Below are 26,226 nucleotides of genomic sequence, written 5' to 3' on the forward strand. Positions count from 1 at the left end.
ATAAGTCTGAGCAGACATGGATGAAGGGACACACCCTTCAGCTGCCTGAACTTCTGACCCCATCCCCTTCTGGTCCCTGATTTTACAGCAAAGTCATGGGTGATGACACACAACAGGTTTTAGTGAAAGGAATGAAATGTAACAGGTTAAGATTGTCCTTGCGAAGTTTTGGACTACTTTCAACATGGGCAGAGGGGTGTCACTCATATATCTGGGGATAAGATAAAGGTTACATACACCTCAGGGATAGGCCTGAAAGAAGCTCAGTCCTACCCCTATTGACAATCTTTGAAGTATGATTAGATATACGTTGAAAAAGGTCTTGTAGAACTTGCACCGCGGGAATCAGGAGAAGAGATGGGGCGTTATGCTAATAAGCTGCATTATTACCCCAATCCCAACCCACTTACTCTTGTGAAAAGCTAAATGTAGAGTGCTAGGGAGTGAAGCAAGTACAATTAGGATCCTGACTGATACATAGCTTGTATTTTTTGCACAGGAGTAGCCACAGGTGTTCACTATTTCAGGTGTTCACTATTTACTTTTTTCACTTACTGAGAAAAGCCACTTTCTCTCTGGAGACAGAGCTCCAAACCGGGTGCTGCACATCAAGAGATGGCTTTTTCAAGTCACTTAAGGATAATTAGACTATTAGCAAAAATGACAATTCTGACAAAGGAGAATATTTGCAGCTCAGGGTTGAAATGAGGGATCCTTGGTGCTCTCTGAGCCTTGTTGTTTTCTTGCAGACGTTTCATTACCCGACGAGGTAACCGCAACACCAATTCTATCTGTAGTCTCTACCAGTGAATCTACAGGTTTAGGATCGCGTCGCGCAAGCGGGGCTTGCCAGGGCGGCGCCAGGCGCGATCCAGCCCGTGGATAAACAAAAGCTCAGCCTCAAGGCCGCGAAGGGCGATGCTCGGGCGCCGGTCGGGAAGAAGCAGCCATTTCCAAACAAAGGACTGCCTTCTCTTGAGGGCGGCTGGCAGGAGCCGAGCTCCCTACACCCCCGCCAGCCTCCATCGACCCCTCCATCCGCACGCGCGGCTCGCCACCTTTTCCGGGGAGCGCGCGCTCCGGCACCCGCTCCTGCATCATTCACACGGGCACGAGCGCGCGCAGCCACCAGCCCGCGGATTTCTCCGGGGGATGCGAGCGGGCGAGCTAAAGGAGGACGCGGGCCGGCCGGCTGAACGCTAAACCGGGGAGGTTTCCCTCAGCGGCCTGCGACGCGGCGGCGGCGGCGGCGGCAGCACTGCGTCGCCATGAGCGGTCAGGCGCCTCGCTCCCCGGGCTGGCTTGAAGGCGGAAACGGCGCGCTTTTGCGCTCCGGCGGAGGGGGCGGCGGCGGCGTCGCCTCGGCTTGCCGTTGACTGCGCGGGTTGCAGCCGGTCGGGAGAGTGGACGGGGCGCCCGCCTGACAGGCCGGCCGAGGTGAGGCCACCGGCTCGGGAACCTTCCCTCAAGGCGAGCGGAGGCGCTCCCCGCAACTTCTCCCGCGGCGACCGGGCGGTCAGGGGAGCGGTTGCGTGTCTGGCGTGCCGGGCTTTTAGAATAGGCTGCGTTTTTACGCAGCTTCCCGCAGGGCCCGGCGATGATCCTGAAGCGAAGCGAAGCCAAGCAAGCGGGAGGCTCTGCAGCTTTGCCCGGCGCGGGGGCGAACTTGCTCGTTCAGGTCTCTTTTCCCCAGCTCCCATTTAATTTGGATTGATTCTGGCCTTTAGCTGGAAGGGTCTTGCTTAACTGGGGGTGCGAAGGGGGGGGGAAGATGAGAGGCTGCCGCTTGGCACGAACTGGATCTTCCAGAGGGACGGCTGCCTCGCTTCATCCCTGGTAAAATGCACCGTTCAGAATTGCAGCCTGGAAGCCGAGTGGGTGGGTGGGTAGGTGAGAGCGAGCCAGCCAGGATAACCGAGGGAAATCTCTTCCTAATCGAGATTGTGGAGCCAGATCCCCCCTGATTTTGGCTTCCCCACCCACTTCCATTAATCCATTTGTACAGTAGGACCATAGCTGCACTGAGCATGCTCTCCCCCACACTGGGCATTCATCCTCTTCTCCACTGCGCTGGCTCTGGCTCTTTCTGGCCAAAGCCTTCAAATAGGCAGAGAACTTTCCTGTCATATTCGTTGGGTTGCTTGCATTTTGATTTCCCTTTAGATTTTGCATTGTGGTCTCTGTTAGACTGATGCCTCTTCTGCCAACTTGCCTCTTCCCTGGTGGAAAAGGCACATACTGTCATACAGATTTGTCTTGAGGTTTTTAATAACAATTGGTTTCATCCTTGCCTTTCCCCCCCAAAACCACTAAGCCTTAGACAACCACCCCTGCTTGAATCATGGTGCTTAGCAATTCTTAAGAAATGCAGAACGTTACTGGATGAAAACAGCTGTTTTAAAATCTCCATCTCTCCTTTCCAGTTTGAATTCTGTTATTTTTGGACATCAAAGGGTACAATTGAATTTAGGGGAACTAAAGATAGGCTTGGAAGGATGTAGATTTAGATGTAGATGTAGCTGCCCTTCAAATTAAGACCTATTCTTCCATCTCATAGAGCAATTACAATCCTTAAACACAGATGAAATCTTAATGGTTCATTAACAACAGCAAATATGCCTATTTTCTAAATTTTAGGATAACCTGTCAGTCCTAGCATCTCAGTCTCCTTCAAAAAAAAAAAGATGAATTGGTGTTTGACAAAAATAGGTTACCATCTGGCCAAGCTGAAGAATTTATAATTATATAATCATACTGATATAGGAGATTCTCCTTCTCTTCCCCCTCCCAAGAATAAGATTCTAAGCTTCCAGTGAGTACCTGTATATAAATTTCTGCAAATGACTGGCTGAAGATGCTGAATTTAGTCTTTACCAATAGCTGGTTAAATTTTTGAGGATCACATCTCCTAGAATTTTAAAAAGGAATTTTGGGATTCATCATTGCAGCACATCTGGACCCAGGACACCAGACTCAGAAAGGTTGGTAAAACTGATGTTCGCTAGTATACATTTACTGCATTGTAAAGGCATTAAGTTATCTCTGAACTAATGGAGAGTTCTAAAACATGCTTGTTTTAGGGAACTGCTGTTCCCATCTCTAACTGATCCCTGCAGAATTCTCCTTTAGAATTTCACACTGGGATTATTTTTCTTGAGAAAGCATGTACAGTACTATGAGTTTGTTGCTGTTTCACATAACAGATTATAGATATTTTCTCCTTAAAGAGCTGAAGGAGACATCCAGAAAATTCTCTAACCCTTTCAAGGTTACTTTGCTTCCTTTTTTCACCAAGACCAGGAATAGCTCTAATCTTTCTGATAGCAAACATACTTTGTAGTTTGACTTTTTTTCCCCTTGTCTCTGGCTTCACATTAACCTTTCATTTGAACTAGCTGTGTTCTGTCCTTTCCAAGGCAAGCTGAACTGTCAGGAGATAAATTGATGTAGGAAATGTTGTCTGGATCCAACCTAGCATGACTACAAGATGACCCTAATCAAGATGGCTAGTGAATTTCATTTAGCAACCCTCTGCTTCTTTCTACCTTCTTACTTACAGCTGGGGAAAATAAACTTGCAAGATAGAAATAGGTTGTAATCAAATGGCAGGAGATTATTTTTCATTTTCAAGAAGGAATTGAGAGACTCATGTATTTTGGAGTGGGGTGGGAAAAGAACATATCTCCAATATACCTCCTAGAAAACATTTTTATTACTCCTGGAGCCCTTACAGGTATTATCTTCAAAAATTTAGTTTGTGCTTTTTTAAATATGCAAAATAAGAAGCAAAATAGGTACTTTAGGCTTACCATGCTGGTTTTATGTATGAAAAAAAAATCTCAAAATTAGAAGAGGACATTTGACCCAACCTCTTGGTGATGCTACTTTCGTATCTCCTCTGAGAGGCTGATTTGAGCACACACTTTCAGGATCCTCAAAATGATCCATTTTACACTCTACACAAAATGTTGTGCTTGAAGCTTTTTGAAACAAAATGCTGTAATTTGCACACACCTAATTACAATATTTCATGATGTGTTTTTTCATGCTGTAGCTCGAGGATCTAGTGAAAATTACTATATAATTGTGGGTTGATAGTTAACAAAGAGTACATGTAGTGCTTGGTTTACAACAGTTCATTTAATGACTGTTTGCAGTTACAAAGTCACTGAAAAAAGTGACTTGTGACCATTTTTCATACTTAGACCGTTGCTGCAGCACCACCATGATCACATGATCAAAATTCAGATGCTTGGCAACTGACTCATATTTATGATGGTTGCAGAGTCCCATGGTCTTGTGATCGCCTTTTGCAACCCGTGGGGAACCCAGGTTCATTTAACAACCATGTTACTAACTTAACAACTGTAAGTTGGAGATCCACTTAACAGCTGTGCCAAGAAAGGTCGTAAAATGGGGCAAAAGTCACTTAACTGTCCTAGAAATGGAAATTTGGGGCTTAACTGTGGTCGTAAGGACTACCTGTGTCATACTAAAGTGTGGTAAAGAGCAGGCCTGTGTCAGATTGCAGATGACAGTGTTAACATGAGCTGGTATTACTAAAGCCAAATTCAGACTCCCATTGTTCTATTCACATTTTTTCACTCTGAACAAAAGAATGAGTTCTTGTGTTCGATGTTTAGGCTGCAGTTATTGCCCTGCTTAATCAGGGGGAGACTCCTTAAAGTCAACAGCCCTGTTCTGAGCATAGAATTACTTTGGATGCAAAACTATTGGGATGGATTGGGCGAGGGGATTGGGGGTGCATCAAGTTGGTCCATCTACTGTCCTCACCTGCCCCAAATTAGCACACGAGGACTATGCAGAGAGTTTGATTATGTTGACCATGGAATGCCTCCAGAGGGAGCAATCCTAGCAACACGAAATCAAAATACATCGTGCAGCTATTCCAGGTTTTTTTTTAATGGAATAGAAAGAGATAAGCACTGGGAAAACATGGGAGGTTTACTAATGGAAAATGATGTCATGATCTCTTGGAAAAGGCCAAGTGACTGCACAATATAAGCAACTTCATCCTGAAGGACCCGGGGCAGGGAACAGATGGCTCCCTGCCCGGTCCCATAATCTCCTGTGCTCTCTTCTGGTCCTGCAGTTAAAAGTGCAAAGCTAAAGAAGACTCTTTGTAGACAGGACTTCTAGAGTGCTGAAAATTGCATTGTGCAAATTAGCGGCAAATTAGAAACACAAGTCTATCAAAAAATGACTCACGCTAACCAGGAACTCCATTATCAAACTAAATAATCCAATCTCCTACAAGAGGAGCTATGTAAGAACATTATTTAGAAGAGCATAAATGTACTGTAGACACTCAGAACACCGGGGGGGAAAACAGATCGCCTTAAAGAACATCTTCCAACAAAATCGATACCTATGCAAATTTATCCAACCACTCAACCCAATACAGCACAACTAATGCAAGCTATGAAAAGAATAACACTGCCATACATCAGAAACCTCTCAGAAAAAAAGACTATTACAATCTCATCTGCAGTAGCTTGTTTATTATTAACATCCCTGCATCTATTAGAGCTACAACAGTTCATTTAGTGACTCTTCAAAATTACAGTGGCAGTGAAAAAAGTAAGTTATGACCATTTGTCACAATTATAACCATTGCAACATCCCATTGTCACCTGATCAAAATTCAGATACTTGGCAATTGACTCATACTCAGGGCTTTTTTTCTCATAGAACGCTCAGATGGAAACTTGTAGGGTAGGCAAGGCGGGTTGTATGACATGTGTGAGTTCCGGCACCTTTTTCTTTTACAAAAAAAGCACTGCTCATACTTATGATGGTTGCAGTGACCTGGGCTCAAGTGATCACTTTTTGTGATCTTCTGACAAGCAAAGTCAATGAGAAAGCCAGAATAATTTAACAACCATGTTGCTAACTTAAGAACTGCAGTGATTCACTTAACAACTGTGGCAAGAAAGATCATAAAATGGAGCAAAATTCATTTAACTGTCTCACTTAGCAACAAAAATTTTGCGCTCAATTGTGTTTATAAATCAAGGACTACTTGTATTCTTTTTTTTGTTTTAACTTTGCTTTTGTAATTTTTAATTCTTTCCAATATTATATAATGGTTTTAATTAAAGATTGTCTTATTGATTTTCTATTTTACTGGATTGTTGCACACTGCCAAGAGTCACTTTCTGTGAGATGGGCAGCCATATAAATTTGATTAATTAATAAAAAAAAACAACCAGAGCTCTCAAAAAAATAATCTTAAATACACTAGAAGTTCCATTAGCTCCAAAACAAACAACAATAACAACAAAACAGGACTATAATATATTGTGTAGGAACTGTAACAGTCACTATGTAGGCTAGGCAGGTAGAAGAGCTCATCCATGAACACCATCTAACAGGTTTCAATGTAAATGCATTAACCTCACAACACATGGACACGTAGTTTCAACTGGGAAACTTTGAGCACCTTAGAGTACCTTTGAGCACCTTCCCCTTAGACCAGACATGTCAAACACAAGGCCCGGGGGCCGGCCCGCAAAGTGGTTTCATGTGGCCCGTGAAGCCATCCTGGAAACAGTGAGGGAACGGCCCCCACTGCCTTGGCCTTGGCCCAGAGACCCTCAGATCTGTCCCACTCCTGCCCAGGCCCCCATAGGCACCCTTGATGCGAACGATGTAGAGCTGGCCATGCCCACCCAGTAGGCCATACGCACTCTAGCCACGCCCAACCAGTAGGCCACACCCACCCTGGCCACACCCACCCGGCCCCTTGAGGGCAACCGCAATGCTGATGCGGCCCTCGGTGAAATTGAGTTTGACTCCCCTGCCTAAGACCAAGCTAAATTCAAAAATGCTAGGGAATTCCTGGAAGCCTGGTATTCTGACAAATCAGCCAACAACAGGCACATTATTCCAAAGAGACAATAAAAAAAGCTAGAAAAAAAAGACCAAACCACCACCTCACTAGCCATCATATAAGCAGGGATTAACACCAAAATTAACACCAGACTTAACAATCAAGCAGTAAATAACATCTCAATCAAGGAGAAAACAACATCCCTACAAATTCTGATTGGCAAGCTAGTGTACATAAGCAGAGAGCAAAAGAGGAGGACAGGGTCATTAGCCAACTACAGTAATTCCAACCAAAGACAGATGAGTAAATTTCTGCAATCATATTTAAGCTCTTCTTTCTGTTGTCCCATCAGTAACTCCCTTTTGAATCCACCCCAATAAATTACAGAATACTTTGCTTCTAGCTGGAACTGAACTGGTGGATTTTATTTTTTACTCTGCAGAGTTATTCTGCAATTGGACTCTTCTTCAGTATAGGTCATATGGGTGAATGCTGTTGTTGCTTACTTCTGCCTGATAGACATATTGCTGCTCAAGTTCTTTATCTTGTGGTTTTGTGTATGCTTTTTTGTAGTCAACACTGATCCAAGATGTTGCTTATTAAGAAGTATACTTCTATGCATTTCTACTTAGAAGCAAAGAGCAGGCATAGGCATTTAATCTGAAATGCTGAAGCGAGATAAGATAAGATAAGATACCCTTTATTGTCATTTTTTACTGTGGGCACAATGGCACACGTTAAAAATAAAATTTAGTTGCTTGCTCTCAAAGTGTACACATACACAACACACATTTAAACATACTATGTACAACATACGTATAGACCTAAACCCTTACATATAACTATTAATCACTGTCCATCTTGAATACATAACGGAAGGAGGAAGCTTTAGAGTTCACAAGGTTAATACTGCATGGAACAAAACTGTGACTGAATCTGGATGTTCTGCTCCGGATACCACGGAGCCTCCTCCCAGAAGGTAACAAGGAAAACAAGTTGTGAAGAGGATGTGTAGTGTCCCAGACAATCCACAACGTTTTAATGTTTTCTCTTTGAAAAACTAAAAAAAATGCCAAGGAGAGAAAGAATTAGAATTCTCATTCAATCCTAATTCTTTCTTCTTTCTCATTTTACAGTGGGTGCCTGATAAAAATCTCCTTATGTGCTTTCTAGTATAACTCAGTAAAAAAATCTGCCTCCTCACATTGGTTTGGTTTGGTAATATTGCAACATAACCAGGATACTAGTATGGTCCCTCTGGTTTACTGCATTCACAAAAGTTTCACCAATTGGCTGGTCAATAAGATGATCACCTGAGTGGTGGTGAGAGTTGGAGAAGAGACCTATTTTGGCATCATGTTCATTAGGAATAAGGGCATAGCTGTAGAAGGTGTGTTATTGCTGTTCCCCATCTTGGTGTGCCCAAACAATAGAAGCAAATCAGCTGGACCCATCAGTTTTAACCTTGGGCAGTATGGCTGAATGCGCATTGGATCTAAAACAATCACTAACTGGTTGTCCCCATCCCTGGTTCATTTTCAAGAACTGCAGAAGTTGATGACTTTTCCACTCATTATCATTTTTTTCCATATAAAGCAGGGGTGGCAATGGTATTTAATTGAACATTAACACCTTTAATATTTAAAGACTTTCCCATAAACCTACTAATATACCTTAATTTACAATGCCAAAAAGATACTTAATGGTCACATGACCATATTGTGTGGATCAGTGAGCCTCAAATTTCTTACATCTTCAGCAAAAATAAAACTCTTTTCTATCCTTACAAATGCATTGTTTGAGGAGGCCAATGTACCCTAAATACAGTTTTTGATAAATCAACCTTAATCTCAAATCTGTACGTACCATTTCAACATTTTAAGGTCCTGAAGCCATTGCTAATGTTATAGTTACACTGTAAACTCATTCTTGATATATTTTAAAAGAAATTATTGTACTTATGCTTGTGTGGTCCTAATCAGTGAAATGTGTGGTTGGAAGCTTTTTTTATTGCTGCTGCTGTGGTTATAGAGATTGTCAGAGAAAATATATCCTTACTAGCTAAAGTAATTGTACTTATTTTAAGCACTCTGGGACTATACTATGACTAGTAATGGATCATGAGAAAGTTTTAATAGGTACTTTGAGAATAGCTGTAAAGATATAATCTAAGCTGAATTCTGTTAAGGCAAAATTGCTGTAAAGATGAATTTTTTTACAGAATTAAACTAACACCCCCTTCTATATTTAAATACTATATTTCACAAAGTTTGAAAAATCCTTGCCTTGATAGAGGACTATATTTTGTTTTAAAAGAAAACTATTTTTCATTTTATCCTGATTCAGTGAAAATATTTTTGGTCTAATGTAGTCAAATGCTAACACAATAGTAGCAAAAATCTGTACCTCAGATGTAAAATGAGGGTGAATATTCATTCTCCGAGCTTGTGGGTTGGTTTCCAAATGTTTTGTTACCAGGTTGGGAACATCTTCAGCAGAGTTTAGGGATACTTTAGGGGTGCTAGTACTTTAAAGTACCTTATTTCAGGTAGATACTTAAGCATTTATGTTTGGGTTAGTATCAGAACTGTAACATGATTAATTCTAAAATGTGCTCCCAGTGCTTTAGAGATCTCTTCAAATGAATTTTAACATAATGGCCTTGTTTGTATCACTTAACTGAGCCATGGGATATGTGAGTCGTATAAACTCCAAAATTGAATTAACTGACCAAGGGTATTAACCCAGAGGTTAGATTTAGCACCACACAGATCTAGTTTAATTACCCTCTTGGGTTAATCATGATATCCCTGGAGTCTTGTAAACTACTTTATGGAATGTTAACTGTTCCATTTGACATCCTAGACAGGCTCTACAAAATAAGGGCCTCTCTCTCTCTCTCTCTCTCTCACACACACACACACACACACACACAGAGAGAGAGAGAGAGAGAGAGAGAGAGAGAGAGAGAGAGAGAGAGAGAGATGAAGAACATTTATAAATGGGCAAGGAGCATGGCTTCTCTGAAGTGATACTCATCCCAGTTGCACTCTTATACAATTAAAAAAAAAATCTCTCCAGGGGAAAAAATAAAAGGGAAATGGAGAGGAAACTGACAACCTTCTAGCCTACTTTCTACTGGCTGGGATAACTATCCAAGATTTTGTGGGCTTGTGTTTTTAACTCTGACTTGGAGAGTAGTGTGATGTATACAAGACTTTTAAAAAAAACTTGTGCTTGGCTAATATTTATATCTGAGATACATCAAATAGCCTTGGATCAAACATTGTTGATATTATTTGCAACAATGTTTCTGTGCTGCATGGCTGCATTTTAATATCCTTTAAGCATCTTCTAATGTTCCTATTGTTTTATATTAAGTTTTTATATTGTTCTAGTGAGATGAGTGGCATCTAAACTTAATAAATGAATAGGTTATAAATAAAATAGCAACATAGCAGCAGTATTTGAAAGGTGGTGGTTTTTTCCCTAGCACCTTCAATCTGAAAGAAAAAAAGGTAGGTAGGTATAGTAGATATATAAATAGATATCCCGATAAGCTAAAGCCCAATTAAAACTAATTAAGCATATATATGTATACAGTATATATATGTATACAGTATACAGTATACAGTATACAGACACACACACACACACACATATATATATATATACACTATATATATACACACTATATATACACACTATATATATACACTATATATATACACTATATATATACACTATATACATATACAAATACATACACATACACATACACACACACACACACACACACACACACACACACACACACACATATATATATATATATATATATATATATATATATATATATATATATATATATATATATATATATATATATATATATATATATATATATATATATATATATATATATATATATATATATATATATATATATATGAAGAGATAATCTGTATTTCCTCAATTTCCCTGGTAATCCCACATGCAGCTGAGTATTAAAACAAGTTTATTTCTGGGGGGAAAAAGCCTTTGGGACTTGTGTGATAATCAGAGGCATGTTGTCAATAAAAATAATATCTGAGGGTAACACTTCATTTTTCAGTATGCTAAGGTATTTATGTATGCATGCATGCATTTGAGAAATCTAATAAAGTCACTTGTGAAGGCCAAGAGAAATTTCATTTGGCATATGGGTGCCCTGAAGGTCACATTGATGATGTAGGGACAATGTTGTTTTGTCTTTAGTAATTTTGTTTGTTTGTTTGTATCCTGCCTGTATTATTTTTACAAATAACTCCAGGTGGCAAACATATCCACTGTACCTTCCTCTTCCTATTCACAACATTTTCCATTTTAAAAGTTAAAAAATAAGCTTGCACAATGTGAACTGCTTATTCTATGAACTAAAACAATTTCTTTCTGGTTACCAAGTCAAATTAAGGAAATCTTTGAAAAAAAATGCTGATTTGCCAAACTAGCTTAATGTGAAATTTGTGCTGATGAAGGAAAACTGACTTGTATCATGTGATTAGGTGGGTTTTTTTGTAAATAACTATTAGCTGGAAATTATAAGTTCTGTACTGCTATATATAGAAGGAGATGTTGATGTACACACTGCTTAGTGTTGAACCTGATTTAGGGCAAGCTTCTTGACTACTTACTTTTTCTCAATGTTTTTTGGAAGGAAAGATACAAAGCTGAAGTTCAAACACTTTGGTTACTTAATGAAATGAGAGGACTCATTGGAAACATTCCCTGATGTTGGGAAAAACTGAAGGCAAAAGGAGAAAGGGCATGACAAGAGGATGAGATGGTTAGATAGTGTTGCTGACATAATGAACATGAATTTGGGCAAATTTGGGGAGGGGGGGGCTAGTGTGCTATGGTCCATGGATTTGCCAAGAATGGACTTGATTTAGTGATTGATCAACAGCAATATATGTTGAGGTGAACCCTTTCCCAAACTGCTTTTGTCAGATTACTTTTAGCAAGTCAGGTAACTTGATTGTTATGTATGTTGAGTCTTGCAGTTTTATGCTGAGATCCAGGAAGTGATTTTCATTTCAGATACACTACATAATGAACATGTTTTTCATCTTCATTACATTACATGGGCTGGATAAATCTTTTGATGTGAGTAAAAACATAAATTCCCACCCTGGAATTTCCTGCACTAGATTAATTGTATGGTGTTATACCTACATGGGTTTTCCTAATTAGTGGATAGAAACGTAATCTCTTTCATTCCAGTAAAAAAAAACACAGGATAATGAACTGCCATTTGGGGACTTGCATCAGGTCAAAAGAACTCTGGAGAAAAAAAGTAATGTGTTTAGTTTATGGGACTCAAAACCCATTATTAAAAAGAATATAACTATAATAAAAACTTCTTTTGTGGGAATTACTCCAGACAAAACATGTATGGCAGTACTTGTTTCATTCGGAAAGTAGCAATCATTGAAACTTTCTTTCTTAATTGTATAGGTGGTGAAAGTAGCCAATGGCCTCCTAAGAAATGGAAGACCTTGTTGAAGCTGAATGAAGTCTTGCAGTCACAACAAAATGTTCTGAAAAAAATGTATAGCATTGCAGCTAATTTATTCCACTGAAACAATTTTGGAATGACCTATATTTGATACCACTGACACTCAAATACAACCATCATAATAAAAAAACATCAGATTCTCAAATACTTTGAAGAAGGAATCCGAAGGATGCCATCCATCACAAGAAATTCAGGTAATATAAGCAAAAATACCTATAAAATAAGTTATCACTTGAGTTGCCGTTGATTGACAGATTTAAGTGACCAAAGACAGCAACGTATGCACATTAGTGAGCAAGCTGTGTTAAAGACAGTGGGAAGTAAGTATGAATAGATTTTTGAGGGATTAACCTCAATGTAAATCCCTTTACATAAATATGCTATTACCAAGTCTCACTAAATTATTTTTCTATGATATTTACAATTATTATTATTACTTTGGTGAAATACAGGTCTTTTATCTTTAGAACTTTTCCCGAGGAGGAATATTTAATTAGGGTCTTAAAATCATAGGGTTTGAAGGGACCCTGGGAGTCTTCTTGCTCACTTCCTTGCCCACTTCCTTGCCCAGTATAGCAGTCCTCATATCATCTTAAACAAATGATAGTTCAGTTTCTTCTTGAAAATTTCCAGTGATGGAGCACCCATAACTTCAGGAGTAGGCTGTTCCCACAAGTTAATAGCTCTCATACTCAGGAAATTCCTCCTCAAGTTTGGATCTTCCATTGTAAAGAACTGATTGGATCACTTTTTTGCAGTTGAGATCCTTTACTTTAAAGAACCCATGGGTTCTTGTCCTGTCTTCATGTTCTCTGGAGAATAAATCCACAATCTCTTTCCATAAGTAGGAAAACAGCTATCATGTCTCCTGTTAACCTTCTCCTCTTTAGGCCAAACATACAAAGTTCCTTCAACCATTCTTCACAAGAACAGAACAAAATAACAGAATTGGAAGGGGCCTTGGAGGTCTTCTAGTCCAACCCTCTGCTCAGGCAGGAAACCCTATACCATTTCAAACAAATGTTTGTCCATTCTCTTCTTAAAAACGTCCAGTGTTGGAGCATTCACAACTTCTGGAGGCAGGTTGTTCCACTGATTAATTGTTCTGTCAAGACATTTTTACTTAGTTCTAGGTTGCTTCTCTCCTTGATTAGTTTCCATCCAGTTTCTTGTCCTGCCTTCAGGTGCTTTGGAGAATAGCTTGACTCCCTCATCTTTGTGGCAACCCCTGAGATATTGGAACACTGCTATCATGTCACCCCCAGCCCTTTTCATTAAACTAGACATACCCAATTTAAACAATTGTTCTTTATATGTTTTAGCTTTCAGTCCCCTAATCATCTTTGTTGCTCTTCTCTGCACTTTTTTTAGAGTCTCAACATCTTTTTTACATCACAGTGACCAAAACTGGATGCAATATTCAGAGAGTGGTCTTTCAAAGGAATTATAAAGTGGTATTAATACTTTGTGTGATCTTGATTCTATCCCTCTGTTAGTGCAGCCTAGACTGTGTTGGCTTTATTGGCAGCTGCAGCACACTGCTGGCTCATATTTAAGTGATTGTCCACTAGGACCCCTAGATCCCTTTCACGGTTGCTACTATTGAGCCAGGTACCACCTATACTAAACCTGTGCATTTGGTTTTTCTTGCCTAAATATAGAGGTTTACTTTTTTCACCATTGAATTTAATTTTGTTAGATAGGACCCAATGTTCAAGTCTGTCAAGATCCTTCTGTATCTTGAGCCTATCTTCACCGTGTTAGCTGTTCCTGCCAACTTGGTGTCATCTGCAAATTTTATGAGTTCCCCATCCATCCCCTCATCCAAATCATTGAAGATGAAGATATTGAAGAGTACTGCATACTTAGGAACTGACCCACTGCATACTTTCCTCCATGTAGATACAGTTCCATAGAGGACTACATGTTGAGTGCGGATGGCCACCAGTTACGAATCCACCTGGGTAATGACGCTGTCTAACCCATTTTTCTATCTTATCAAGTTGTAGGTTGTGGTTTACTTTTTCAAATGCCTTACTGAAGTCCAAGTAAATTGTATCCAGAGAATTCCTCTGTTCCACTAATTTTGTCACTTTATCAAAGAATGCAATAAGATTGGTCTGGCATGGTTATGACTTTGTTTGCCTCTAGGTGTTTGCAGACCCGTTGCTTGATTATCTTTTCCAGAATCTTCCCAGGTATTTATGTCAGGCTGATAGGTCTGTAGTTTCCTGAATCTCCTTTTTTGTCCTTTTTTTAAGGTTTAGTCTCCTAGCACTTTACCATCTTTGTTGCTCTTTTCTGCACTCTTTCCAGTTCCTCAGTGTCTTTTCTGTATTGTGGAGGCTGTAACTGGATGCAGTATTCCAGGTGTGCTGTGACCAATGGAACACAAAATATTGTTTTCTATTGTCTTGATATTATAGATGCAGTAAAAAAACTGCACTGGCTTTTCTGGCACCTGTGCTGCTTTGCTAACTCATACTTAATCTTTTGTGTCTACCAAGATAACCAGATCTTTGTCTCAAGTACTATTGCTAAGCCAGGTAACATCTATCTTGTATGTGTGCATTGGTTTTTCCTGTCTAAATACACACCCTAACATTTCTCATCAATCAACATTTCATTGGATAGGACCCAAAGTTCAAGTCTATCAAGATCCTTTCAAATCTTGTCTTCTGGGGTATTAGCATCCCTCTCCCCAGCTTTGTGACATAGATTTTATCAATATCCCTTCTATTCTATCATCTAAATAATTTGTGAAGACGTTGAAAATTATTGGGTCTGTGACTGAAACTCTGGTACTCCACTGCATACCATCCTCCATGTAGATATAGAACCTGTCCCACCAAGTTGCAGTTATACCTACACTGTCATCCTATACTAGGATTAAATTCTTCCTGTTCTTTGCCCACACTCTGTGAATTCTATAAGCATCTGAGTCTTAATAATGTCCTCCTTAAATTCCTGTGCAGCATCTCTTGGTGTATTCTTGAGCACCCCTTTCTTTCCTCTTATCCTTTTCCTGTTGTAAGGTTTACTGTTTTGGATCTTGTTTTGGGCAGGGATAGGCAATTAATTTAACCAAGAGGCCACATGAGAAACTGGGACTCTTGTGGAGGACCACTGCCATCCCTCGCTGCCGCACCCACTGCCCTGCTGCCCCATCTCTTCTGCCCTGCCCTGCCCTGACATTATCGACCCTGCAGACGAGAGAAGGGACAGTTGAAGGGCTGGATGTGGCCTATGGGCCATAAAATGTCCATGTCTCATTTTGGGTGTGATTTTAAGTAATGATCATCCTCTCCCTCCAGCTTTAGTTTAAAGACCTGCAAATGACTTTATCAAGATGTCTTGCCAAGCTATTCTTCCCAGACTTTTATGAGATGCAGCCCATCTGTTGCCAGAAGGCTTTCTTGTCCACACATCCAACTTTCATTAATAATAGAAAAATCCTGAATCATGAGTAAATAAATTGCAAAATTAATCACAGTGATAAATCATTTGGTACTGTAACGGATTATTTATATGCATATAGACTTCTCTAATAGGATTGTTGCAAAGTATAAACATGTTAAAACCCATCTAAATCAGTCTCACTTAATGAATACTTCGATTATACATCAGCTTTGCAGAGCACTTGCAGCTGTTGGCCACCATAAATCCACTTTTCTTTCCATTCATGTTTGAATAGAGACGTATTAGCAAAAGGATAATACCAGGTTGATAGGTGTTTAGCATTATAATATTGCATAAAACGTTACCATAGAGTTGAAAATCTGTACAAGATCAGATGCCAAATTTGATGCTTTGGCTTTTTTGGAAAACATTTCATCATTGATTTGCTGCTCTGTTTAATGTTCAAAAATTACTGCGATTGATCCTTGGAAATCTTTTAGAAGTTGCTCTTAGCTCCCATTCTCTCCACATTTATAAAAGGCGTTAGGACCTCCTTTTTCTAAATCATTTGAACTGCACTGATTGTTTTAGTTTGGTGGGGAATGCATTGAAATAATAAATACATTTACAATACCATGCTAAAAAGGCCATCCATCTATTGTTGATTTGGTTCAGCATAGAAGCACACACTCATAGCACCCTGTCATTCACCAAGCTATCAAACAGAATTTGTGTGCTTCTGATTTTGTACAAACTACTAGAGCTGTACAAAATCTCCAGAAGAGGTGCTTTGGGATGCTCAACAGCATGTAGAAAACATGTCTTCTTCAATAAATCAGTCACTTTTTTTGCAGGCATATGCAGTGTTGTAGAAGATTCTGGCTGTCTGCCCATGGGTATTTTTCCAGCCTTGGGAACACCACACTGCAACCTAGCACAAATATTGTAGAATCCCATTTATGTACAAAATGAATGCTATAGTTTCATTGGGTTGGGTCATGTCACCTCTGGCCAACCCAGTGAATACTTCAGTAGTGAATAGTGAACTGAAGTTACCTCTACACAACAGGATGTTTATTTATTTATGTTTATTTTCATCCCACCTTTATTATTTTGATAAATAACTCAAAGTAGTGAACATATTTAATACTTCTTTCTCCTCCTGTTTTTTCCACAACAACCCTGTGAGATGGGTTGGACTGAGAGAGTGACTGGCCCAAAATCACCCAGCTGGCATTCATGCTTAAAATGGGATTAGAACTCACCATCTCCTGGTCTCTAGCCTGGTGCCTTCACCACTAGACCAAACTGCCTCTTTGATCAATTAAAAAAAAATCAATTTTATGTACCTCTAAAAGGCCTTAAAGCAAATTACCAATATAATCTAAACCTAATATTAGATAAAACAGTTTAACAAATAAGACACTTAATAAATATTATATAATACACTTAAATCCTAATTGATTTGTTATTAAAAACATTGTTTTTATAGCCATAGTTAAAAATCCTAATCCTACTTTTAGGATTTTTATCTGTAAATAAATTTTTTCCATACTCAGAAGTATCTCTTCCTGGATTTTAAAATAGGCCAAATAACTTTCTGCGGAAGGATTTTCTAAAAATCACAATATAATAAAATATAAAATATAATACAAGATCAATTTTCTTACTGGGACAAAATCTTTTGAGATGGATTTTTTAAAAATCTACCAGATAGCAGATTTAATGGCAACACATCAAATTTGTGACATTTGAAAAGATTATTCTGTATTTACTTACATATAAGCTACTTAGATATTTACAGAGTTGAAAAATATATTTGTAGTTAATTCCAAAAATTACAGGTGTAAGCATGAAACTTAGGCTTTAGCCATTAATTCCTATACTAAATTATCCATCAACTTTGTTTTGATACAGTGAAGTGCTCTGGACTTCATTATATCAAAACAATACCACTGGAAAGTAAACAATCAGGATCAATGCTAATTGACTGGGTTTTTTTTAGTAACTTGTTTAAACCACATATCTACAAAGGATGCATTTGGTATTTCTTGAAGCAATCCTTCCTTGTTTTTAAAATATAGATTTGCCACCAAAATTTAATAGAGCTTAGCCAAGCCTTTGTTGTCAATGCAATGCCAAGTAACTAAAATTCTCTACTTCTGTTGTTATATGATCTTAAATTTTCCAGATGTATTTTAAACTTTTGTTTTTCAAAAACCAAAATTTTATGACTTCTAGATCATTGAGATGTTAAGTACTATAGAGTAAGATGCCAAGATTCAACCTTCTCTCACTCCCTCATTCTTTTTAATATTTAATATTTATATTTAAGTAATATTAATATTTTTTTAAAAATTGATCAACAGGTATGTACCAAAAAGGGCAAGGTGTATGAATTTAGCTGCCTAGGGTCCAAGTATATTTATAATTGGCAAACTAGTCCTATTTTTTTTTCCTTTTAACCCTTTGTCTAGGCTTGCAATACAGTAAAGCCAGTGCCTGAAAAAATATAGTCAGAACAAACCTGGTTTGTCACTGATCAAACAAAAAAGCATGACACAACCTTTTTGAATAAAATATTTAAAACTTCCTAAGTATATAATAGGGACGCGGTGGCTCAGTGGGTTAGGACGCTGAGCTTGTCGATCAGAAGGTCGGCAGTTTGGCGGGTCGAATCCCGAGTGCCGCGTAACAGAGTGAGCGCCTGTTACTCGTCCCAGCTTCTGCCAACCTAGCAGTTCAAAAGCACGTAAAAATGCAAGTAGAAAAATAGGGACCACTACGGTGGGAAGGTAACAGCGTTCTGTGCGCCTTTGGCATCTAGTCATGCTGGCCACATGACCACGGAGACGTCCTCGGACAAGCGCTGGCTCTTCGGCTTTGAAACGGAGATGAGCACCGGCCCCCAGAGTCGGAATCGACTAGCACGCATGTGCGGGGGAACGTTTACCTTTACCTTTAAGTATATAATATTCAACAAAGCTATTTATATGTCCCTTTGAAGACTGCCTAGATTTGCACCATCTCTAGAGGTCAGAGTTACATCATTTCTGTATAGCTGGGGGCTCTAAACTTGTCAACTTTTTAAGACTTGTGGACTTCCACTCCCAGAATTCCTCAGCCAGCTGAGGATTTCTGGGAATTGAAGTCCACAAGTCTTATTTAAAGTTGACAAGTTTGGAGACCCCCTGCTGTAGGCCAGAGTTAAACTTACCATGGCCTGGCACGAGCGGTGCTTGCTATGGAGATGTAATCATGGGAAAAGAGTTGGGTTAAGGCCAAATGTTTGCTTAGCAGAAACTGATGCTTCTCCCCCCCCCCCCGCCCCCCGCCCTTTTGGTTGGATACCTGAGCAAACGGATAAAAGGAAAGAGTGAGGAAAATATCAGAAAATCAGGAGGGGAAAGGGAGGGAGCTGGGAGAGAGGGAGGCCCAGCACCGTTCAGGCCCGCCTCTCTTGGCACGGAGAGACTTGCCTGAACTTTAATCTCCACGCTGCCACCCAGGGAAGCCCCGCCTGGTCAAAGAGCGGCACCGGACAGCCGGAAGAGTTGGGTGCCCTTGGCAATTCAGAAGTTCAGCAGGGAGCCTCAGGGTATCCTCGCCTCCTGACCGGTCTTGTCAGGCGGCGAACTAGAGCGCGCACAGGGCAGGAGCTGGGCTCTCCTGAGCGGCGGCGGCGGGGGGGGGGAGGGCCGAGAGAGCGCTCAGCCCTGTCTTGTGTCCCCTCCCCAGGTGAGAACGGGACCGTCGGCGAGGCGAAGAAGCGCTGCGGGGAGACGGAGCAGCCGCAGCAGGGAGAGGCTGCGGAGGGCAGCGGCGAGCGGTCCCCGGCGATGGAACCGAGCGTGGCCTCCGAGGAAAGGCCGGAGGCGCAGCTTCCCCTGCAGGCGCCCTGCGGCTTCAGCTCAGCGCTCTGCTTCAGCTCGTCCGGCGACGGCAGCGGTGGCGGCGGCGGCGATGACCAGGCTCCGCATCCGGAGCTCGACGCCGCCTCCCCTTCTTCCTCCTCGTCCGGCAGCTGCAGCAGCAACAGCCGCCGCGTGGTGAAGCACCAGTGGGACATTAACAACGCCACGCCCGAATCGGAGGAAGAGGAGGAAGGCGGCGGCAGCAGCAGCCGCGGCAGACCCTCGCCGGTCTCCTCGGGCGCTCCCGATCCGCTCGGCGAGCCGCCTTTCCAGCCTTTTCCTTCGCAGGCGCCGGACTTGGTGATCGAGGTGTCCGGGCGGCGGGTCCGGGCTCACAAGGCGGTGCTGGCGGCCAAGAGCGACTATTTCCGCGCGCGCTCCTCGCGGGACATCCTGCGCCTCAAGGGGGTGAGCTACGGGGCGCTGCGTCTGCTGCTGGAGTACGTCTACACGGCGCGCATGGGCGAGCTGCGGCACGACAACCTGGCCGAGGTGGTGAGCGGCGCCCGCGTGCTCCAGATGCCCTGCGCCCTGCACTGCGCCGCCGAGGCCATGCGGGCCCAGCTCAGCCTGGGCAACTGCTACCAGCTGCTCTGCCTGGCCAAGAAGCAGCGGCTGGCCGAGCTGCGCGAAGCCGCCTTCCGCTTCATGAGCGACCACTACCTGCAGGTGCTGCGCGACCCCGCCGTCTACGGGCGCCTCAGCGGAGCCGAGCGGGACCTCATCCTGAGGCGCCGCCTGGAGGCCGGCAAGGCCTGCCTGCTGGTGGCCGAGGTGAGCGACGCCTTCGAGCGGCTCGGCGCGGGCAGCCGGCCGCAGAGCCGCGAGAGCAGCCGGCCGCAGAGCCCGTCCTCGGTGGTCTCCCTAGAGGACGGCGGCGCCCTGCTCTACAGCTACCGGGAGGCGGCCCAGGAGTGGAGCGTTCTCACCCGCCTGCCCGACGAGGCCAACGCCAAGGGCTGCGCCATGTGCGTCCTCTATAACTACCTTTTCTTAGCCGGCGGCATCTCCGGCGGCCCCGGCGACCAGCGGCCCAAGCTGTCGGACAAGGTGTTTTGCTACAACCCCTTAACCGACACCTGGAGCCAGGTGAAGCCCATGGGGCAGGCCCGTTCTCAGCTGAAGCTCCTGGCCCTGGACGGGTATATCTACGCGGTGGGTGGGGAATGCCTTTTCACGGTGGAGAAGTACGACCCCCGGGCCGACCGGTGGACCCCCGTGGCCCCTTTGCCCAAGGGGGCTTTTGCCGTGGCTCACGAGGCGACCACCTGCAATGGGGAGATCTACGTGTCTGGGGGCTCCCTCTTCTACCGGCTCCTCAAGTACGACCCCAAGCGGGACGAGTGGCAGGAGTGTCCTTACAACAGCAGCCGGCGCCGCTCGGCTGACATGGTGCCCTACAAGAGCTTCATTTACCGTTTTGACGTGAGCAGCAGTCGTGGGGAGCAAGGGCAGGGGGCTGGAGTGGAAGTCTTCCAGTACAATACGGTGGCCAAGCACTGGCGTCAGTGCTCCTCCTTCCGCCCCGCCGGCAGCCCGGTTCAACCCTTTCGCTGTGCCGCGTTGGGCAGCACCGTCTATTGTGTCAACCGGACTGGGATGCTGAGCTTCAACTTGGCGCAGAACGGCGAGGTGGAAGCGGACGGGGGACTTAAAGGCACCTTTGACACAGAACTGCTCAAAGCTCCCTTCGATGCTAAAGGTCTCCTCCTCCCGTTTGTGCTTATTCTCCCAGAGAAGGAGAAAATGGGGGAGCCAGAGAGTCCTCTGTCATTGTGAGAGCTGACCTGATGTTTGGGTTACTGCTTAGCATGCAGTTTGTCCCCTTTATCTCCGATGTCAACACAGTGTAGGGCTTTTACTGAAGCACGGATGAGGGCTGGCACAAGCTCTCCAGTCTTGGGTGGTGATGATGGTTGGGCTCCAAAAGCAATAGAAGAAGTAGCAGAAGCTAATCTGAGGTGGAAAGGCAGCAGTATGTAACAACTCCTTTGAGGCTATAGGAGCAAAGAGGAGACCATTGTCAAAAATATTGTGTTCCACCTAAAAGTGTTGGCTAGCTGTTCAAAGGCTTCTTTACTGCAATTCACGTAGGAAAGAATTCATCTCTTGGCACTCATGTCAACCAGCCAGTGAAAAGCTGCTAAAACAGATTTAATTGTTGTAAATTTATCTGTGTTCCTTTCCAATCTAGAAGTATGTTGGATCTTGGTAAAAACCAGGAAACAGCCCATTTTAAAAAAAAGAATTTCAGTTATGGCAATGTTCCCTTTGTACATAGACATCTTTGAAAAGAGATTCTTCCAGGCATCGTCTGCTTGGTCTTCTTGCTCTTGAATGCAAGAAAGGAGCCACTGGAGAAATAGAAGCATATAATGTGGGAAGAGATCTGTAGGCCATTTTGGAAGTTTAATAGGCAAAAAAAAGTTCTTGTATGAAAAAGCAACAGGCGATCATCCACGTCATAATCTTTTCTGGTTTGCATTTTTAAGTTTAATGGAATCTTTGGTGAAGACATGGTATTGTGCAACCTCAGGAAGTTGCAACAATTGTGCATGAAGCAAAACGTAAGGTTTGAAACAAATAACATTTCTCCCATTTGTATATGTTGGAAAAAGAAGGAAAGTGGTGGGGAAAAGCACCAGTATATCTATTCTGTTCTGGGTTTGCTTTTTTTTATGTGCAACAGTTTTAGACAAAATCAGAAATATATATTATCAGTTTTAGTCTTAACATACATTTGTGTTTTTTAAACATAGTTTTGCACTGTAATTTGCATATTCAAATATTTACAAATTGTCAGGAATGAGCATATCGATGAAATTTCATTAAGGGAGATTTTTGTTTGCATAAGATTACTATTACTATCTTCTGCAGATCAGTATCCATCAAGGTAAACTAACTGTGGCTTACTTGAAATGTATTGAAAGACTTCACTTTTTTGTCCAGAATCTTTTAAGAAGAATTTGTTCTTCTGTTACTCAAATAAGAAAATGAATATTTTTTAAGCCAACTGATTTCCATTTTACACTGGTAGTTTGCTGGATTGTAAATGAGACTGGTTTTATTTTAGTTAATAATTTACTTGTCAAGTTCATTATATATAGAGGTCATATGCTTTTTATTCTTAAATCCTTTGTTGAGTCATTGCTTACTAAGCAGCCTGTTTTGAAAAGGAAAGCATCAACTTTCATACTTGTAAGCATTTGGAACAGAAATATTTTCAGTTAATTTATCTTTATTTAATTTTATCAGCTGCCTTCCAAAATCCTGCCACAATGAATTTTTCAAATTATGAGTAGAACAGCTGACACTTCGTATCCAATCATTGATTGGACTCACATGCCATGTTGAGCCACAAATTGACTAATCATGGTTAGTGGACTTAAATAAAGTATTGGTTGGTTCACAGATCACACTAAGAGTGGTGTGCAGATTGTAATGGTTAGGTTTACATATCATGATAAACCAGAACCAAGCAATTCATGTCATAAGCTAGTACATTCTGTTTTTATTTTTTATAATAAAGAAAAAACACAACACAACCCAAAAATTATATAAACACACACACACATAAGGAAATAACTTAGTTATTAAATTGAACTTTGATTACACAAAGAGGTATTAAATCTGACGTTATGTCAATACAGGCAGTCCTCAACTTACTACCACAATTTAACCTAACATTTCTGTTGCTAAGCAAGACAGTTAAGTGAATTTTGTCCCATTTTACGACCTTTCTACCTCAGTTGTTAAGTGAATCACTGCAGTTGTTAAGTCAGTCACATGGTTGTTAAGTAAATCATGCTTCCCCATTGATTTTGCTTGTTAGAAGGTCTCCAAAGGTGATCATGTGACTGGGACACTGCGACCGTCATAAATACATGCCAGATATAAGTGTGAAAAATGGTCAGAAATAACTTTTTAAAGTGCCATTGTAACTTTGAAGGGTCACTGGTTGTAAATCGAGGACCAGCTGTATAGGATAAATTTAAGTAAGTGTGCTTCTTCAGTCCAGGTTTAAAACTGGCTGGATAGTGTCTTTCCACAGGAAGAAAACCATTTATTTTTGCAGAAGTCCTTGCCTGATAAATTCAGTTTTTCATACATTGTTGAATTCCGTATTTTGGATAATTGGTTAAACATTACCTTTAAAAGCTTTGAATCTTACTTTTCTTTCTAATGGTCTATTAATTGTAATGGTATATTGTAATGGTCTATTAATTCTAATGGTATATAAATCTTTGGAAAAAAAAGATATTTATTAATACTAAACCAAAAAGGGACCAGTATGTAGCAGGTCCATTAAACATGTGCCGGTATCTCTTCCATGGTTTTAAGATCCAACATACAAAGGATGAAATCCAGCTGTTGCTTAACAGGACTGAGTTTGTCTCCAACCACAGCTGATTCTGAAAGTCCCCTCTGGTTCATAAGCAGTCCAGAGCTTGGAGGAAAAATCTTGCTGGCTTGGGAGCAACCCCCCCTCCCCCCACAAGGAAGTAACAATATGTGTTGCATTGTTGCACTACAAACTCTACTCCTTAGGTATTTTTTAAGTGCTGTTACATACAAGCAGAGCTTGCCTTGTAATGCCATTAAACATGGACCACTCTGTTGGGGTCATTGTGATTAGGAATCCCTGTGCATTCTCCCATCTATAGTATTGATAAGGAATTTTGTGGACTTTATTGTGTAGATACCATTTTGTGTTTCCAAAATGGTATCACAGAAACTGATTAATCCCATTTTCTAAAAAGTGAAAAATTTAGTTCTTAAATCTGTATTTTAATCTACCTTTCTTGAGTTAGAAAAACAGATTTAAGAGCCTCATTTCTCTCTTTATTTTTACCCAGGTGCAGTTTGGCTAGAAGGAGATGGAGTTGCTCAGCCATAGAGGGTGGTTTTGAACTATTTTTTTCCTCTCGGCTCATGCTAAATATATAAACATACTCATTTTAAATTTTTAACTATTAACTTTGCTATCCAGCTCTTAAGCCCTCAAATGAAAGCTTGCTAAAAGATTGGATTTATTTTAGTCATAGAGTGTCCTACAAAATCGACTATTTTATATAGCATATTAACTGGAAAAATGATTTTAGGGTTGGAGTGTTGCACCTGCAGTATTGACATACGAATTTTTTTTGGGTATTCTTCATCTTCTAGTCACTGGGACCTTCACCAACACGCTTGCAGTGCAGTGGAACATTAGAGGTGTGAGAAATCTTTCTGTACTTCTCACATTCTTATTTTGCGGTCCCCAAGGCTCAAGGGTGGATGGAAGTTTATGCATAATTCTGAAGATCTATCAGTCAATCAGAATAGAGCTAGAAGGGACCTTGGAGGTCTTCTGATTCAATCCCCTGCTCAAGCGGGAGAACCTATACCATTTCAGACAAATGGCTGTCTCGTCATCCTTAAAATAAAAGTCTCCAGTGATGGAGCACCCATCTGGAGGCAAGTTGTTCCAATGGTTAATTGTTCTAATTGTCAGGAAATTTCTCCTTAGTTCTAGGTTACTTCTCTCCTTGATTTAAACGTGTGGGCATTTCTTCCATGGTTTCCATCCATTGTTTCCTTTCTTGCCTTCTGGTTTGGAAAATAGGTTGACCCTCTCTTCTTTGCGGCGGCCCCTCAAATACTGGATCATTGCTACTCCTAGTCCTTCTTTTCTCCAGAATAGCCATACCCAGTTCTATAAAATCCAGGTTTTATAGTAGGAAGGAGAGAACAGGGAGATGGGATGGGAATCTTACATAATTTCAGCATATGAAGATGAGGGGTGAGGGGAACTACAGTGCATAAATAGTGTTAGTTCTAAGATCTTTACTTATGGTAATTTGGTACAGATTTGACCATGAAGCTGGAAGGAGCTATTTAAAGCACATAATTTAATTTCAGAGAAGGCCTGTAGGAAATATCTGATTGAAATACTTTTTACAAGATGCCAACTTTACAATTTATTGTTTCCAAAGGAAGCCAGTAATTCCTGTAATGAGACATATTAGGAGTGAAAATCAAAATATTAATTTATATCCACTGTTTTTTTAAAAATAATAAATCACTTTTAAAATTGGTATCACAGTTGTGAAATGTTTAGAAGCACAGGTTTATTTTTTAAAAAACAAATATGGCAAGATATCTATTAAAACTGGTGAATGTGAAATTTAAAACTTCAAAGTGAGCATTTTCTTAGATGATTATTACTTATATTTTCTCGGCATACTCAAGTTTAGAATCAAGCAGTGACAAGCATTTTTTTTTTTTGCCGGCTCCAAAGATGGCGGACGTGCTGGGGAGAGCTCCGTAACCCCCAGTGGTAAGGCGTCCCCCCAGGAGCCCCCCAGGGATGTCAACAGACCCCTGGGGTGGGGTCAGAAGTTGGGCAGCTGAGATGGGCAATGTGCCGTCCGCTGCCGCCCCGAATCAGCTGTAGGGGTGCCGGGACATCTCCGCCCCACCGCCTGGGCCGTTGGCCGTTTTAAATGGGGCCAACATCCTCG

General features: G+C 41.4%; 1 protein-coding gene across 2 annotated transcripts; it reads left to right on the forward strand.

Moving 5' to 3' along the window:
* The first annotated feature begins 1,192 nt into the window (after window positions 1–1,192).
* KBTBD11 (kelch repeat and BTB domain containing 11) lies at window positions 1,193–25,800 on the forward strand. 2 transcript variants are annotated; one of them, XM_081337639.1, is made up of 3 exons: window positions 1,193–1,437; window positions 12,350–12,604; window positions 19,548–25,800. In XM_081337639.1, exons 2-3 carry the CDS (start codon window positions 12,580–12,582, stop codon window positions 21,500–21,502), a joined length of 1,980 nt encoding a protein of 659 aa, XP_081193765.1. In that variant the 5' UTR covers window positions 1,193–1,437; window positions 12,350–12,579; the 3' UTR covers window positions 21,503–25,800. The 2 variants fall into 2 exon arrangements, with proteins under 2 accessions (XP_081193765.1, XP_081193766.1); XM_081337640.1 differs by lacking the exon at window positions 1,193–1,437 and adding an exon at window positions 2,785–2,981.
* Window positions 25,801–26,226: the final 426 nt, after the last annotated feature.

Source organism: Vipera berus (assembly GCF_964194415.1).
Source record: "Vipera berus genome assembly, chromosome: 1".
Lineage (NCBI taxonomy): Eukaryota > Metazoa > Chordata > Lepidosauria > Squamata > Viperidae > Vipera > Vipera berus.

Bases quoted from the DNA above. Each gene is read 5' to 3' on its own strand.
- KBTBD11 (XM_081337639.1), top strand. From the start codon at position 12,580: ATGCCATCCATCACAAGAAATTCAG. The intron at 12,605-19,547 runs GTAATATAAGCA...TCCCCTCCCCAG, and splicing joins ATCCATCACAAGAAATTCAG to GTGAGAACGGGACCGTCGGC.